This window comes from Ochlerotatus camptorhynchus, unplaced genomic scaffold (assembly GCF_037179485.1).
Source record: "Ochlerotatus camptorhynchus isolate MF236.1 unplaced genomic scaffold, CSIRO-AGI_Acam_v1.1 ptg000094l, whole genome shotgun sequence".
NCBI lineage: Eukaryota > Metazoa > Arthropoda > Insecta > Diptera > Culicidae > Ochlerotatus > Ochlerotatus camptorhynchus.
Genome location: NW_027040584.1, coordinates 5,728,006 through 5,746,252, shown reverse-complemented (window position 1 = coordinate 5,746,252; position 18,247 = coordinate 5,728,006). Strand labels below are relative to the sequence as shown.

The 18,247-nt window shown below is 40.8% G+C and overlaps 1 protein-coding gene across 11 annotated transcripts in view; it reads left to right on the top strand.

The window, feature by feature from the left end:
• The window catches only part of LOC135698743 (uncharacterized), a 161,364-nt gene that overhangs the window by 126,880 nt on the left and 16,237 nt on the right, over positions 1-18,247 (top strand). For 9 of the 11 annotated variants that reach the window (XM_065218854.1, XM_065218853.1, XM_065218857.1 and 6 more), the window contains 6 exons: positions 4,608-4,671; positions 4,843-5,011; positions 5,076-5,191; positions 5,264-5,640; positions 5,706-5,912; positions 17,100-17,579. In XM_065218854.1, coding sequence (XP_065074926.1) covers positions 4,608-4,671; positions 4,843-5,011; positions 5,076-5,191; positions 5,264-5,640; positions 5,706-5,912; positions 17,100-17,579 — 1,413 coding nt within the window. The remainder of the gene's footprint in view (positions 1-4,607; positions 4,672-4,842; positions 5,012-5,075; positions 5,192-5,263; positions 5,641-5,705; positions 5,913-17,099; positions 17,580-18,247) is intronic. The other 2 variants (XM_065218859.1, XM_065218858.1) reach the window with 1 other exon arrangement.

Sequence of the window (18,247 nt, the reverse complement as noted above, 5' to 3'; positions counted from 1 at the left end):
TGCCGATGCACCACTCAAATCGTCGTGCTTTATGCTCTTCTTGTCTTCGTCGTTCGCATCGCGAGCAGTGGAGGGCGTTCTGCTTATACTTTATGGGGTGTTTACATTTGTGTGGATTTAATCGCGCTAGTGTACTCACCAACTAGCACGAATTTCTGTTGCTCCTGAAATTTCATGCTGGTAGACGCTGATGCCCTGTTTACATTATGCTAGTGAGCTTTTTTGCTAGCAGCTAGCTCATTAGCACTGGTGAAATAGCATAAGTGTAAACACCCTATTAGTCTTCATGACGATGCGAATGGTTTTTCGCATCAGCGTGATGATCATGCGTTGATCCTCACGAAGATGCGTTTAGTTCATTCTTCAACGCGAACGGGAGTAGTTGATTCGACACGATGAGTTGTAAAGGTCGTGAATCGTTGCCGAAAAAAAAATATAGTGATGAAGTGGAAGAAGTGGCAGGAGTCAGGAGTGGATAAAAAAGTTGATTGATATCAATATTGATAAACGGTATCCGTATGAACAAGAAACGCTAATTTCAAACGACATTTTCTCACAATCCATCCGGATGTGGCGATGGGCAATCGAGTACCACTTAGCGAACAAAAAGTGCAAAAGTTTTGGTGGACACAGCAGGGAAGAGAGTTCTTCTTGGAACACTCATGTTAGTTGCTGAGAACAATTTGCCTTTTTGTTATCCGGAATGGAAGGCAATTAAACCATAAAGTTAACTCTAAGACTAGTATGTCCCGAAGAAACGTGCTCAACTTTTTGGCTCAGCTCTGGTACTATCTTCGGTCCCAAGCTAATCAGTGCACCCCTCGAAACATAGGAAATCCACGAACCCCTCATTCTATCTGTCAAAATTTCATAGCAAATCAAAACAAACATTGTGTAGGACTAGAATTTTGACTCAGAATGGGGTACGTTAATCGATTTGCTTGGGACCAATAGGTTAGTGAAGTAGTGAGCCAATTTAAAATCGTTAGTTTCCACTGGTTGATTGAACTGTTGAATGAACCAACTGCCGCCTCTCGTTAGTGGGGCAGCCGATATAATTAGAAAAGAACTTATGATGATGATGATGAAACTTGCCGGGTTACTTCGCAATAAGCTCGATTTCTTAAAGATGGACTCTGCGATGTGTCACGGCAAATCGGTTTTTGCGATAAACCTGACTGTATCCAACGATGAAGGCGACGTTCACATTTACCATCTTGGTTAGTAAGTCTTTATTAATGTATCCAACTAACTGTAAAGAAAACATAAACTCGATTACAAAATGGTAGTTGAGAAAGGAACACAGTAACCTCCCGTTAATTCGCACCTAGTTAATTCAACGTCCAAGTTATGATTAAAATTAAGTTTCTAGAATAAGAGTTAGTTAAAAAAACTCTGACGTACAGAAATGTATAATTTTATTCTTGCTCGAAAACAGTGTGGGAAGGTGGGAGGTTTCCAACAAAGAGCAATGAACTATCAGCTCCGTAAAGCTAACGCGATTGAGCCTTCCAAATAAACGTGCTAGTTAAAACAAACTTCAGTGACCAGCAGTGCCCTATTTTATTTTCAACAATCAAATGCCTACGAGACTGAGCCGAAGTTGTGCCGATGGATGTGCCCAAGCTATAATTTCGGCACAATGTGCTGAGTGACTTACCCTTTGACTTTTCGACATTGTTGTTTAAGTCATACAAATTCAGTCATTCAATAGCAACACGATATAGTGGTTCTCAGAATTTCGTAACAATGGGTAGTTTTGTTGCTTATCGAAAAACATAGGACCGAATTTTTTTATTTTCTCATCAGGGAGACAATTCCATGTTAGGGTGGTCCAAAAATCGATTTTCGCCTTTTTTTTTTCAAAAAATGATTTTTAAAATCATTACCTTTGAACCACTGAGCCGATTTGAATGATCGAAATATCATATGAAAGTTTATTAAAAATACTTTTCAGAAAATATATGCCAAGTTTTGTACAGAAGAACTTTGATTGTATTTGTTTTTTTTATGGTTTTCATGGTTTGTAGACAATGGGCGTTATTGAAATAAGTGAGTAATTTAACCATGTTACATTCAATATGTATCAATGCAGGGTAATCTAGTCGTATTGGAGTAATGAGCGATATTTCTAAACATGATAATTTCTAAAAATCGTAACTCAAAACCGAAGAAAAATACAAACGATGAAAACCATAAAAAACAAATACAATAAAAGTTATTCTGTACAAAACTTCAATTTTTAAAACTTTTAATATTTATTCTAAAAAGTATTTTTAATAACCTTTCATTTAACCTGAGATCGGCTCAGTTGTTTAAAAGTTATGATTTAAAAAAATGTCATTTTTGGGAGAAAAAAAATAGAGAAAATCGATTTTTGAACCACACTAATATGGAAATGGTCACCCTAATGAGAAAATAAAAAAAGGGTCTAATATTTTTCGATAAGGAAAAAACTACCAATTGCTACGAAATTCTGGAACCACTATATCGTTTTGTTATGGAATGGTTGAATTAGGCAATTATGTTTTTCAAAACAGTATCAAAAAGTGACACTTTTCAGTAATGAGTTCTAAAAAATAAATTTAGGGATGCTATAGACCAGGCTTAATTGGTTACTGATCATGAATATTAAGTACGAAATGTTGAATAAAATGTATATCAAGACTTCTTTTAATAAATTCGCAACTTTGAGAGCCGTAAGTAGATTCAGTTTATTCATTTAGTGTGTTAAAACAAAAACTGGGTAGACTTTTTTAAACGAAAAAGGATTGTCGCATGTTCGTATTTGTATTTCATATGCGCTAGAATTTGATAATTGAGACCAAATCATAGAGGTCCCCACCTTAAAAAATAGACCAGGGGTCCCAAGGGTGGTTAAAACGGCCCTGACCATGCCAGGCCTGGTCTGAATAACATCCAATGATGCCAAATATTTGAGTTGATTAAAATGCTGGATTGGTCCAAATACAAACCGCATCACCATATAAATATCTGATCTTTTTTTATTGTGCTGTGTTTTTATTAGTACAACTCTTTCTGAATAGGCCTTGACATAAGCAAGTTACACTGTCAAACGGAAAAATGATCATTAAATTCGCCAAAATAATCACCGAAAGGGTCATAAATTCGCCGAATCGTACTAATTTGGTCAAGTAAAAAGGCTTTTACAACACACAAATGACCTTTAATCCACCAAAATGACCACAAAACCACTAATTTAGCCTGGAATAGGCCATCGAATCGTTGTTAAAACGGTACAATGGCAATGTTCAACGTTAAAACGGACATTATAATGCCAAATAGGCTTAAAAACGGCTGATGGACCTTATCGCCATTGTCGCCCTTATATCGAAAAAAAGGCGTAATGTAGTATTTGTATCATAACTGTGACATGTTTTGTACTAGATCTTTTTGCACATTTCACCATAAAAGCACCAAATGAAGTATTGAAACCAGCGCTGAAAAATCTCGACAATACGCAGCGATGTTCAAAATTTTTCTTTGGTCACTCATTTGAGCCTAACAGTCATCGTCAAAGCAAACCATGTCAATTGTCAATGACAATGCTGTCAGTGACGAACATGTGCAGATTTTTGTATTAGCTAAACTTGAAACGGATTTAAATTAGTTGAGCAAAACAATTACGTTAAGCCGTTAAAGTGAACAAGCATCTATGTCCTGAACGTCTTGGATAACAATAATGTAACTCAGAATGCACAAAATTACACTTTTTGTTACCAGGTGAATCTTTGTCATTGACGAAAAAATGAATAAGTTTTTAACAATGGTTTTTTGAGGATAAAGTCTAGTCACTGAATGTGAAATACAATTTCGTCAATACGCGCGAAAGTCTGTCAATGACAATGACAAATCTCAGCACTGCTTGAAACTCCAAATGTCCTCGGAAGACCTCAGAATATCTTTTTAAATTCCCGAAACGTTGTTCAAGGAACTTATTTCACTCTCAGACTCAGCACTGTAATCTACTCGTAATCCAATCGAAAATGCTGCCTTATTTTTGGGTGGTTTGTTTCACACTTAATTAACCTGTATTACAAATTGTTACTGACGTGTCATACCTGCCGCACTGCCATTATTAATAGGATCTTTACTAAGTGATTATCCGTAGTAATCCTCGAGTAATTAACCCCTTACCACGTGCCATTAGAAAAAAAAGACCAAAGTCCTTGAGTCCCCGTGGAAACAATACTGCATTACCAACATATACACACCCTTCATAGAAACCGATGATATCCCAGCAATAATAAACCACACTAGAAACATGCAAGCGACCAATGTCTGCCCCCTCTCTGCTCTTGCGAGGTACCTTTTTTTCCACCTCGGATTATAACAGTTACATGCCAGCGATCAGTATTGTACTAAATTTTCAAACCAAAACAAAAAAAATATACTGCTAGTTACCGTATATACTCTTCTGCATCACGTTACATGTTGCTCTCTCTATATATGTATGATTTAATGACTTCTTCTTGCTAGCGTTCTTGTCGGTGATTTTTAACGGAACATTTCACTTTTCATCTTGTTCTCTTCCTCTTTGTTTTTATATTTCCTTTCTGTTTCACCTCCATCTAACCCACTTGCAGCGAACGCTCACGAACTGGAACCGCTGGTGAACGACGTCGACGCCGAAAAGCCGCAGCATGAAAAGTAATTATGGTTCACTTTTACAGCCCACCATCTCCCCCCTGCATCCTAGCAAGAGAGGGGGGTTTGGAAAATCACTCCAACAAATCAACCAATTTTGCTAAATGCGTTTCTTCTGTTTTCAATGACAATAACGCGGTAACTCTAATTTTTCGTCCCCCCCCCCCCCGCAAGACGCGACATGGTGGTCGAGCACAAGCTGAAGGCATACAAATCGGAGAAGGAGCGATACGGTTTCGAACCGGAAGCGGACGGAGGAGCCGCCTTGCGGAACAGTGCCGCCATGGATAGCGCCTGGTACAAGGAAGTGCTGGAACTGCGGAAGAAAGCCGGTGAATACAGGGTAAGGCAGGATTCGTTATTTACATACAGAATTGAATTATGATGTTGTCCGATTTTGGTTACAGAACCGAGGATGGGGCGGAGAGATCAATCCGGAGCTGTTCAACAAGCAGCAAGAGCTCTGGGAACAGGTGTCCAGGCGAAGCTCGCTGAGTGCCCTGTCGCTGGCGTCCAGTGTCAGGTGAGTTGTGCCCACTACGTTGATATTATATATGACTAGGAGCAAGTTTACTAAAAGCATAATTAATTTCAGACCCATCACCAAAGAGGAGAAGGAGAAGGAAAACAACAAGAAGAGTTCACCAACGAAGCCGTACGCTCCGGGCCGCGGTAAGATTCCCGGCAGTGCACGGCCAGTCGAAATCGGCAAGACCCTTCCGGACGGATTGGCGTTTTCCCGTAGCCGAAAGGACAACATTCGACACCACTTGGAGCGCACTACGGGTCCGGATGCCGAGGAGGGAGCTCTGCTACCATCACCCACTCGGGAGAAACTGATGCCAGCGATTCCCCGATCCAAGGGTGACAGTCCCCAGCGGGGAAGTCCACAGAAGACGGGTCTCTCGCGGCATGGAAGCCCTCAGAAGGGTAGCCCTCAGAAGAGCAGCCCCAAGAAGATATCCAATAAAGGTTCGTTCTGCGGTAGGATCTCCCGAAATGAACAAAGAGTCTAAGCTTTGCTTTTCAATTTTTAGGACGATCGCAATCGGTCGGTCCGACCGTTGCACCCGATGCCAGCGTACCCAGCGTACCCAGCGTCGTAGGAGGTTCACCGAAGCGTCAGATTCGCTCCGGTAGCACTGCCACTTCCTCAACCGCTGCCTCGGCAGCCAAAGCGCACAACAAGAAGACGCCTACTACGGCCACGACCCCATCGCAACCGGAGCGCCGACCCAGACCGAGTAAGTAATGGCATTCCAAGCTGCCGGAATACGTCACTATCTCTCTCTCCTTCTCGATGTATGTACATGTAGAGCGCGCCCGTATTAGACGATTCTTTCGCCCGTTATAACTCGAAATGCGGGTCTCTTTCTTTCTATAGTTAGTTTTCTTTGATTTTCACTCATCCTTACGGTTTAATTGTTTTGGTTCCACTTGTTTTTTTTGTTCTACCAACAACACTCTACGCCTTAAGTGTGTGGGAACAAAACCCCATTTGTCCTGGAAAGTAGAGCGCACACACACACACACACACACACGTTAGCAGAAGGGAAAAACACACTAAACAATCCACTTCCACATACCAGCCTATGAACGAACACAAAATGCGATACTCCAACTCCGTTCTCTCCTGAATGTTGAAAGCATGCAGTTTAGGCCAATGTACAGCATGAACGAGTACCAGAAAAAATCTCTTTAATGTTTTGTACTTCCAACCCCCACCCCCCTTCTCCACTACTTAAATCTCTATCGTCACTTTTCATCTTCCCTCTCTTTGTTTCCCTCTTCATCATCTGTTCGAGTAAATTACAAAATGTGCGTCAACAACCGTAGGTTAGTAATCATACCTGGAACGACAACGGTTAACTGCTTTCGGTTATGATGACCACTCGCGTGCACAGGTTGGGGGTAGGACTAGTTTTAACCTGAATTTTGGACCTTACTCAAATGTCGCTTCAAATACTGTTGAATATTTTTTTTAAACTTATTGAAAGATTTCTAGAAATATTTCCTTGAAAGAACGTTTCTTACGTGCCATCCTCAAACAACATTCACGATATATTAAGATCGTCCTCTCCCCATCAACATTCGAGGTTTTACAAGCCAAAAATAACAGATGAAGCAAAAACTGTTACTTGGGCCTGGATTCTCGGAAAGAGCTTTTCCTTCAAGTGATTTTGACGTAGGACTACGTCTGTGGTTTCTATATGGGGGTACACTTTGTGAAAACCAAAAATGGAACATGTAACAAAATTATGAAAGATTTGGAGCGTTAATAACTCAGCTGCCCCTGGACTAATTTCAATAATTTTATCACCAACCGATCAGAAATATTTCTACGCATCTGTTAAATTTAATACTTAACCATTTTTCAAAATGTCACTATTGAAAATTGCACGAATGTGCAACTGTTGCTATGATAACACAGATTTCAAAGTTGAATAGCATCCGACCTCACCAAATGGTGCTTATTCAATCACCGTGTGTGGTGGTGTCCGGTCGTGGGCATCATCAGCATCAGCAGCAGCAGTGCTTTGGGCACGTGGCGTTGAACATTGTTCTCCAGTACACAACGGAAAGCTGCCTGCAAGCAGCGTGCTGCATCGCACATGAGCATCCATAGAAGTAGAAAGAAGCCGCACCGCTATTGATCGGAATCAGTAGCTCTTCTTGAGTCGCTATGGTCTGGGACGGGACTTGACAATCGGGTAGCGATTTCAAGCCAATTTGCTGTCAAATCAGAGCCAGTTTCTGATTGGTTGATTTGACAACCGTGAAATAAAAACGACAGAAGGATCGCATCAAACTGGCTGACAGTGATGCCGGAATCAATGTTGACGTCAATGGCGTTGTTCATTCTGGAGTGAGATTTGGGCGTAATTGCTTTTGTAAACAAATTCGTCAATTACTGATTTCTCTTGAATAAAAGCTCAATCTCACAAACCAACTATACCAAATGATAGAGGAATCATTCCTCTACCTCATAGTGTTATTACTTTTCGAGATTGAGCTTTTATTCGCGAGAAATCGGTGATTGACGTGTTTGTTTACAAATACAATTACGCCCAAATCTCAAATCACTCCGGAATAATTGTTAATATATGCTAAAGGAATGTTGAAAAATTGAGTGTACTGCGTTTTTTTAAGTGATGGATATTGTTGTTTGTTTATGGTTGCTTTTATTGTGTTGAGCAAAAATTATGTACACGCTGCTAAACTGCAACAGAAACTCCAAATAAAATGCAAAATAGAAAAAAATATTTCACATTCCTGGCATCATCGGTCAACTCCGTCAAAGACCACGCACAACTTTCCGAAGGGCATTCATTTAAAACATTAAGAAGAGTGAGAAGCTCGATTGTCAAGTCCCGTCCCGGGTCCATCTTTGTCAAGCACGTCATACTATAGAGTATAAACAGAGAGAACCCCACTCAAATTCCTATTCCTACACAAAACACAAGCTCCTGTTGCAGTTAACAAATGAGATTTATTATATAAGACCACGTAGTTCTACGTCACAATTGCGTACAACCCCATAGGGCTGTCGAGCGTCGTCGAATCTATCTGACATGACCTTCTCCGATTTCATGAAACTTGAAAAATTTGCAGAGCTTCAGGAAAGTTCATAGGCAGAACATCAAGGAAATTCGCATAACTTCAGAGAAATTTGCAAAACTTCAAAGAAACTTTGTCTATCTTCAGATAACTTTTGGAGAACTTCAGAAAAATTCGTAGATCATCAAAAACTTTGCAGAATTTCAGAGAGGTTCACTGAACTTCAGCAATGTGCAAAACATCAGAAAAGCTCGCAGAACTTCAGGAAAGTTCGTATATTATCAAAGAAATTCAAGTTGAACAAGAATATCAGGGAATTTTGAAGAAATTCATATCTGTTGCGTGTTGAGCTGTTGAATAGTTCCAGAACAATGAGCATACTGAAATCTTGGGTATTTAGGACAATTTCTGAGCATATAATATGGTTATTTTCGGAACAGGGACAACGCGTAGATGCCGAAAATCGATATCCGATGCCATTTTGGAATCCAATATGGCGGTCATCTGGGTATTTTCGGAACGGGGACGACGCGTAGATGCTGAAAATTGATTTTCAATACCATTTGTAGGCTATGTGACATTTCTTCTGAAATCGGAAGCCACCATCTTGAATTTCAAGATGGCGTCGGACATCGATTATTGGCTTCTAGATGTCAGCCCGATTCCAAAAAACCCACATTGATCGGTATTTGACAGTATTTCACAGACAAAGTGTTTGCGATTTTCAGAGTTGATTGGAAATGCTATCTAACATGAAGCTTTAGTGTGATAATTTATTAGCTAGATAATGATCTTAGAAGAGGGTAGGTGTATAGTTCCGTTAGAGTACGGCAGTATGAAAAGTGAATAGAAGTTGAAAATGAGCGAAGGGCCATTAATGCGACAGTACAAAGTCAAACGCACACCTTTTGCCTGCACTAGATTAAGAAAGACTAAGTACGGGTTGGGCTAAATAGGCCGGAAATGGGGTAGTTAACCCTATATCATTCAATTGAGTGTAACCTACACACAAACGGAGCTCTGGTCGACAATCCGGCGAAAAAGCTAAGCCAACCCGACACCAACCTGACTTCTATCAAACCCCAACCCGATGTTGACCCGACATTGACCCGACATTGCGTTTAAAATTTGTATGGAAATTAGTATGGGAAAACCAACTTTTTTGCATTTTTATCCCTAGAGACCACAATTTTCAAATATAGTCCAGGAAGTGCCTAACAACTTTGCCAAAGGAAGAACAAAGCTATAATGTATCTAAAAAAAGTTGTAACTATTCAAATATTTGTGGTTTGATTTAAACACCAAAAATCCCTTTTCTGCCAACACTGCCGGTGTACCAATGGGAGTCAAATTCCAAACTGAAATATTTTCGGAGTTTCTTATCTTGCCGATTTGGTATGTTCAGATGAATTATTCAAAAACAATTGCTCTATCTCATATGTGTAGTTGGATGGGAGGGGGGGGGGGGGGGAGGAGGTAATAATATATCCCGTCTCCCTCACTCATATCAATATAAGTGAAGTTTCAAACTGAAATAACTTCGAATTTTCTTATCTTATCGATTTGGTATGTTCAGATAAATTATTCAAAAACATTTGCTCAATCTCATTAGGGTTGTTAGAGAGCGGGGTGGGGGAGGTGTTTCAGCTTACTCTATAAATAGTTTTTAAAACGAAAATTGTTGTAGTGTAAATATTTAATATCCACTTGTCCGTGCATTTGTTAGTGAGGAGATGTTGTTTGAACTATTAGCAGTTGGAAAATTTTAAAATTCTATATAAAGCTTTTATTTGAAATATTTTACTGCCATTAGGGCCACCCGCATATAGAAAACGCAGAAGTAGATGAGATACAACGAGGAGTTGCTTGCTTGATGGTTGTCAACATATGAGGGGTGAATATCAGATATTTATCTGAAATTGTATATTGCACCAAAAGAGTAGGGAAGGGAATGGGGGTACTCGCTTTACATCAAATGTTTTTGAATAACCCATCCAAACAACTCGAGAGCTTGAGCTTGCTTGAGCTTGATTGACCGCCCACGGTTGCTACTCTGTTACTGCCAGATCAGCTGTAATTACACAGAGAACCAATAGACGATGCTTGGGACATCCTCAATGTGTAAAAACTGGTGTTCTTAAATTAGGCCATACCAGCGCCAGCCACGCCCGAACACAGGTCAAGAAAGGAATGGGAAGGATTGTGTTGACATGACACTCGCTTTGATGGAATCACTGGGATGTTGGATAAGAGGGTTGGGTTTGCAGCAGGGTTCGTTTTGGTAAACGATAAGCTGAATTGATGTCCTAACGATCATATAACGCGAAGGAGCTTGGGACTAAACCCACGGTCTTCTGCTCAGTAAGCAAAAACGTTTGCCACTAGGCAGACGAGCACCTTTTTAATCACCGAGTTGCTGTTATTACCATGTAGTCATATTAACAAATAAAACGATTGACGAATCTTGAATGTGGATGGGCCTGAGATTAGACTCATGATGTTCTGCTCAGTAAGCAAAAACGGTTGCTCTAAGGCCACCGAGTCCCTCATATCACATAATACCGTTGCTCAAATTTGTGTATCCATTCAAACCCGGAACCAACGACAACAACGAGTTTCGCAAAATACACGATACACAAGCGATTTTACCATAAATCTCTTTGATATGTAAGGACCTGGGACCGCGTTTTTCTGCTCAGTAAGCAGGCCACTGTAACCGACGATCTTTCAAATCCGAAAACTAAAAACTACGAAAAAGTACTTAGGACTTCATTAAGTTCCACTTTCACGCGACGTTCAATGACAGGGTCCTATCCAGGATTACATCTGAAAAATCCAACTCTGGCCAACGCCCACCTAAACCTGTTCTAATCCACTTGAAATGACTAACGAATGGAAGACTTTGACTACCCAGCCATGCAATAGTCTCATTCCGTGCCTTATGGCAACTTGATGATTCTATTGCGCTCATCTTTTGGCACCACCCAGGGGAGACTTGGTCCTGTACCCAATGCTTAACTTATCTCCATTCCACTCAGCTACTCGCAATTTCTTGTGATATAGTGGGCGGAATATTATTATATGAGACAATTCAATGCAGACGTCTTTCCAAATTTGGCAGATCGACAGGTAATCGGTGAGTTACCACGATAGTTGCTATTCAACAACTCGACAACGTCCCATCGTCAACGCCTGCTATGAGAATTTCCCATTGCAGACGCCAACGAAATAACGTCATCGAGCTATCGATCAACTACCCTGGTTATCGCCTGGTACCTTATAGCACGATGCTAGGATGCGAACCGGAAGAATCGATGAGCTACCTCTCCCCCTATGTTAAGCTCACCTAGGTATAGTTTAATAAGTAGCTTTATAAGTATTTTTGAAGTGACAAAGAAACTTCCCTGTTCGGCGTCTGCCAACTATCAATTTACTTCTCCTATTGTTTTCGTTGTTTACAACCCCTGTCCGCTTTATCCTTTCATCGCGCGGAAATCCCTCGTATGCCGGTGGGTGTGGTTGCACTCACTCGTCAGTGGCGTAGATCAGCGGTGGGTGTACGTGACACACATTTGAAGCTGGCGTAACCAACAACTCTCATCATGTCTTTCACAGTAGTACTGTCAACCTCATCCACCATCCTTTTCCATCACTTCTCCAAATCAGATGGTGTTTTGATTGTTTTGTCACATTTCTTCAATTTGCGCTTGATAATTGCCCAAAATTTTTCAATGGGACGAAAATCTGGACAATTTGTGTGGATTGATGCATTTCTCAATAAAATCGATATTATTCGATGACATCGCGGCTGTAATGGCAAAGTCAGGCCAGAACTTTACGGGACCTTCGTGTGATTGAATGAACGGCAAAATTATGTTTTGGAGACAATCTTCCTTGTAAAGTTGTCCATTGACTCCAGTGATGAAAATCTTTGTTTTCTTTCCGCAACTGCAGATGCCTTGCCAAATCAGCAACTTGCAAGTGAACTTATCTTCAAAGACTTTTAGCAAAGTAACAGTTTTGGCCCGGGATTTGTTCAAAGTCCATTTTTACGTAAGTTTCATCGTCCATCAAATCACATTCGTTATACTTGGACAGAACTTGCTCGTACAGCTTCCTTGCACGGTTTTTGGCAACCAGGTTTTGTTTCAGCGTCCTGTTGGGATGTTTGCTGGCATGGTACGACCGGAAACCTACTCGCATTCAGATTCGCCGAACTGTACTGTGTGCCACACTGAAACTTTTTGCCAAATCACGACCGGAGATCCCAGGATTCTTTTGGATTGCCCTTATGACCTTCACTCGTAGTTTTCGGTCATATGTTCCACTTCTACGTTTGTTTTGTTTTGCACGATCCAACGTTATTGTTTCCCGGTATCGGTTAAGCACGGTATTTACAGTCGATTTTGGAGATTTGAGAGCCTTTGCAATCATTCCTCCTGACCACGTTGGATTTTGCACGTGAGTGTGCAGAATTTTTACACGAATGTCACGTTCCATCTTCGATAACTTTTAAACAAGTATAGGAATCCTGATGAAACTTTTTCTACTAAATAATCCTTCCGGATCAAAACGCTGTCAATAGTTTCTTGGTACGACAACTAGAGGCGCTACAAAAATTAAAAAGAAGCGACCAAATACTAACTGGAACATACCTTAGGTGGTGATTAAGTTTGAATGTTATCTTTTGTTTTAAAAAGCATGTATTCAATTTTCTATTATGTATTGAAATTCAATAAAAAAAATCAAAGAAATAAATAATGGGCTTGCAATTTGTTATGCTGTGCATACTTTAATATGGAAGGCAACATTTCCCTCTTTGAAAAGTTATTTTATAGGGGAAATGGATGTAATGTCGGCCTAAATGTCCCTAATTTAGGCCCATACATAAATTCAGCTATCGACTAAATTTTCAATAGTGACCAAAAATATCTATTAGTACCGTCCCAATGACGCGTTCATCTAGATAAAATTGATAAATAGCAGCATTTTAGCTATGGGCCTAATGTTAGATCCATAGGCCAACATTAGAGCCATATCCCCTAAATTAAGGGGCTACGGGTCATACGGAGAAATGAAATTCGGGGTATTAATGGAATTTTGGGAAGTGGAATCCGAGGTAAAGGGTGTCCACGATGAAATTGCCACACACAAAATTGATTCGCAAAATTCGAGTTTTCATCCGATTGCCATCAAATTTTCAGGGATTGAGAAATAACTATTAAACTTCATTTTACCATTTTACTCGTATTTTATTTACAGTCCATACGCAAATGCCCGCACCTTGGCCTTAACCCCGGCCATAAGATTCTGCACAACCTGTGAATCAACCGTTTTTTGCATGTAAACCCATACTTTCTTCAGTTCCTCGACTGTCTTCACTACCTTAGGTCGTTTAAGAAGGTGCTGCTTCATAATCGCCCAGTACTTCTCGATGGGGCGGAGCTCCGGAGTGTTGGGAAGGTTGAACATTTTCGGCACGAAATTGACCTTATTGTCCGCATACCACTTCAGCACGTCCTTGGAGTAGTGGCATGAGGCCAAATCCGGCCAGAAGATAGTTGGGACGTTGTGGGCCTTCAGGGGAGGAAGCAGCCGCTTCTGGAGGCACTCTTTTATGTACACCTGTCCGTTCATCGTGTCCTGGGTCACGAAAGGTGCACTCCGCTTCCCGCACGTGCAGATGGCTTGCCAAACCAGGAATTTCTTCGCAAATTTGGACATCTTCTGAGTGCGGACATGCTCCGGAACGCTGAACTTATCCTTGGCCGTGAAAAACAGGTTGCCGGGGATCTGTTTGAAGTCGGCCTTCACATATGTTTCGTCGTCCATGATGCAGCATTCAACTTTCGTCAGCATGTTGAGGTACAACTTCCTGGCACGGGTTTTGGCGGACTTGTTCTGCTTCTCGTCGCGATTAGGGGCCTTTTGTACCTTGAACGTTCGAAGCCCAGCCTTAGTTTTGGCCTTCTGGACAAAACTTCGGCTTAGGTGCAGCTTCTTAGCCACATCCCTAACGGAGGCGTTCGGATTTCGGTTGAAGGCCCCAACTACGCGGTTGTGATTTTTGGTGTTGTACGGAATACTTTTTCCTTCACTTCTGGGCTTCCGATCGGTGGTCAACCGTTCCTCGAACCGCTTAATCACTCGCGACACCGTGGAATTCGCGATTCCCAACGTTTTAGCGATGGAACGATGCGAGAGATCCTTGTTCTCGTGATGAATGCGCAAGATTTTATCACGCACGAGCTGTTCTTTCGACTCCATTTCCGCGAGTTTTGATCACAGGACTTTAAAACTTGCAGGATGTAAATAATGCACTATGAACTAAATCCACCCAAATTTTCATTAAATTCTACCCAACGGTTAAAAAGTTAGAGCAATTTCATAGTGTGGCAATTTCATCGTGGACACCCTTTAATATCAATGAGTCCTCTTCGTGCATCTCAGAACATGTCAGAACAACAACCCAAGTAACACAAATTCATAGAATTATGTTGAGTAAACTTCTATACAACCAAATCAAGCCATACAAATGTTATATAAACTGTTCTAGAACATGTGTGTTGCTTGGGAAGTGACACCACAGAATGAAAAAAAAAAAAAAACCAAAAAGAAATAAGAATTTAATGTTCTAAGTAGATTTTTCGAGCAGTTCTTTGGAGTTTTGATTTACTGAAAAAAATATCCCAATTAGCAAATTTGCCATGAATTTACACTTAAATAATTTTATTATTTTATGATTTTTCGTTTTCTAAACAGTGAGAAGCCCATCGACATTCTGCCAAATGACATTCTTTTAAATTACCAGAGCTCTATTAATGATGTGTATTTCAATATTAAGGTTTACTTCCATCCCGGGAATGAGTGAGTGATAATTCTCGGAAATCGAGTATCTCCAAACCGAATAGGTATAAACTCGATTCTGAATAATCATATAAGTGTTGGAAACAAGGCCATTCAATTTCGTTTTGAACATCCATTTAAATGAAAAAATAGCCGGGAGCCCAATGAGTTTTCCTGAACAGCCTCTTTCCTAAAGTCTTTCAATGAAGAAAACATGTGGCTGATGCATCCTACCAACTCCTCTGTTAAACTTCTAGGAATTTTCTTCGTTAATATTAATAGGCAAAAGCCTGCCCTTCCATTAAACACCTATGCACGCCAGTGGATGAGACCTGCGAAGCTCTAAGGGAGTCCCCTATTCAAGCACTTTTCCATTTCAAACGCGAAACGAAGGATAAATGAAGATTGGCATCCACCGCAACACCTTCAGCTAGCCAGCAGAATAATAGCGGTAAACCTCCACACGGACGACGAGATCGACTCAAATGAGTGGATTTGCTTACAAAGCGAATGAAATTTTCGGATCTTTTCCAGGAAAATCAATGAAAATTTTACTCAGTCTAGGAGTATACTAATAGACTGAGCGAATCCTCTCGCGATTTTCCTAGTATTCGAGAATGTCTATCTTGGAAAATCTCGGAAAATGCTATTCACTTTGTGAGAAAATCAACGTTTTGCAAAATTGAGTAGAATTCAACTCAATGTTGAGTCGCTTCCCTTGTCCGTGCAGTTTTAAAAACACAAGCACACTCACACCCCACACAGTGAAAACAGGAAAAACCTTCTAACGCTTTCACTTTAATTCATCTTTATTCCGGTACACCCGGAACTAACCTCCCAAACCACCCTCAATTATCCTCTCCTCAAGTGTGGTTCGTTCGCTCGGTGCAGAAATAGTTTAGCGCAGTAGTCTTCCTTGCTCGTCCTCTAGCTTAGTCTGGAATGCGAAACTGGAATCCCAAACTCCGACGCCGGTGGTTATTGTCTAGTAGCAAGCGGATGGTAGAAAGGTGTGGGCAAGATTGTCATCGCCATTATCAACTTTCACACTCCTAGACACTTGACTTACAACAACCAGCCAGTTGCTCCGGGGAAGCAGGGAGAGTTAGCTTTTTGTTTTGTTTTGTTCGTTTTCTGTTCAATTTTTCCTGGTTACGAGGGATGGAGTTACATCATATGTGTCTACAGATATATACATACATAGATATACGAGATCCGCATACAATCGGTAGTTTTCTAGCAAAATGGATGGATGTCGTCTTCCTTCTGTGACAGACAGACGGTGTATGTGTAGAGATAGATAGATGGGTAGATATATAGAATAGATAAATAGGTAGATAAATAGTCGGATTGAGATAGTTTGTCACGGCGGTGTAATCGAGGTTGGGATTAAAATCCTAGAAATGATTGGAGTGCCTTAATTGGAAAAATGCTACTTTGACTTTCAGGCTTGATGATTAAAAGATTACGTTTCTATTGGTATGATATTTACGGTGCACAATTCTAATGAAATTATTAACGATACTCTAACTACTACAAATAAGGTAGCGATCATATTAAAGATAGGTTTCGTAGAACTATTGATTAATAACATTCGTCAGTACCCTCTGGGTGGACTAAGTTCTTTATATAAATCGTTGGAAATAATTGTCTTTTTGATCACTCAAGTTTTACAAAAGCAAATCACAATTTCTCAAAGCATAGCAATGCTCTCCGATTTATGAAGGCGTTCTTACCTACAACAAAAATCAACACGTTCCAATTCTGTTCTTTACATACATACTCATCCGAATCGATCATACATCATCCCATCAACTCATGCATTATCATTGTTCACCACCATCACGGTTTTCCCCTTCAGTTACGCTTCCTAAGTTTCCTTCCACCCACTTCAGTAGCAGAAAGCTCTTTCTCTATCTGTCACACTCTCTCTATCTCTCTCTCTCTCTCTTTCTTAGTCTCGATAGAAACATTTCATATTAATTTGTTTTCTATTCTTTTCCGGATTACTTACCATTTTTTTCTAGCAACCCTATCCACAACCACCAATCATTCCCGCTCTAAGAGCAACACTCTGCCCCAAAGTGGCCCCACCAGAGTGCATTCCGCTCCTCCCAGTAGACCCCCGGTGGCGACCTCGACCACCACCACCACCACCACAACCACCACCAACAACAACAACAACAGCAACATCCAGAACAACAATACCATCAACAACAATAACAATAACAATAATAATCATCTTCCCAATCAGACCCAAGTCCCACCACCGCCATCTACCAAGCCCGATCAATGCAATAACAACTCCATCCCCAACATCACATCTTCCACCACCACCACCACGACCCATCCTTCACGCGCTAAGCTCACACTCGGTACTAAGATTGGCTCGCAGAACCGGCCTCGGGCGGCCAGTGCCAGTTCGACGTTGAAAAAACTAGAACCCTCGTCGGCGGCGCGCAAAACCGCCAAAGGCAAAACCGAATCGGGACCCAAATCCGCCGGAAGTAAGTAGCGAATCGCTTGAATCAGACCCAAAACGACTGAGACTGAGTACAGTTTGAAATTATGCCTCACCCTAATTATACCACTGCTAATGCATACTCCTGTCACCCCTGGGGACCCTCCGCGATCGGTGTGCCACGGCACGGTACGATCGGGAAGGGACCAGGATTGTTTGAAAGCTTTTCCTCGTCCTCAGAAAAAAAAAAATAAAAGAAAAACGAAAATCATTGCACATAATCCCGACCTCCCAAAAACAAAAAAATAGCGTCAAAATTTGCCACCGTTTTCGATACTCATGTCCTTAACTAAGTTATAGTGTGCGTGTAACGTTTCCTTCCAAATTTCTCCGGACCTACTGCGAATTTCAATTGACAGAGCAGATTGGCCTCATCTTCGCGATGAAGGCTGCGCGCGGAGAATCTGTTTTTTGGTGTTGTGTTTGAGTGTTGATGTTTCTCTCAGTTGTAACTTGTAGTAGTGTATCGTAGTGGTCTTAGAACCTACTAGCTTTGTTTCCAGTAGCTTTGTTTTCCAGTGTTCATGTCACTTTTATTTCCAGTCATAGTGTTTGTGTTTACTCATCTCATTCATAGATTTGCTTATTTTTTTTTTCATGATCATATTTCAATGTTTAATCATAAATCAATCGCCGTTTGGGAAGAATTTCGAT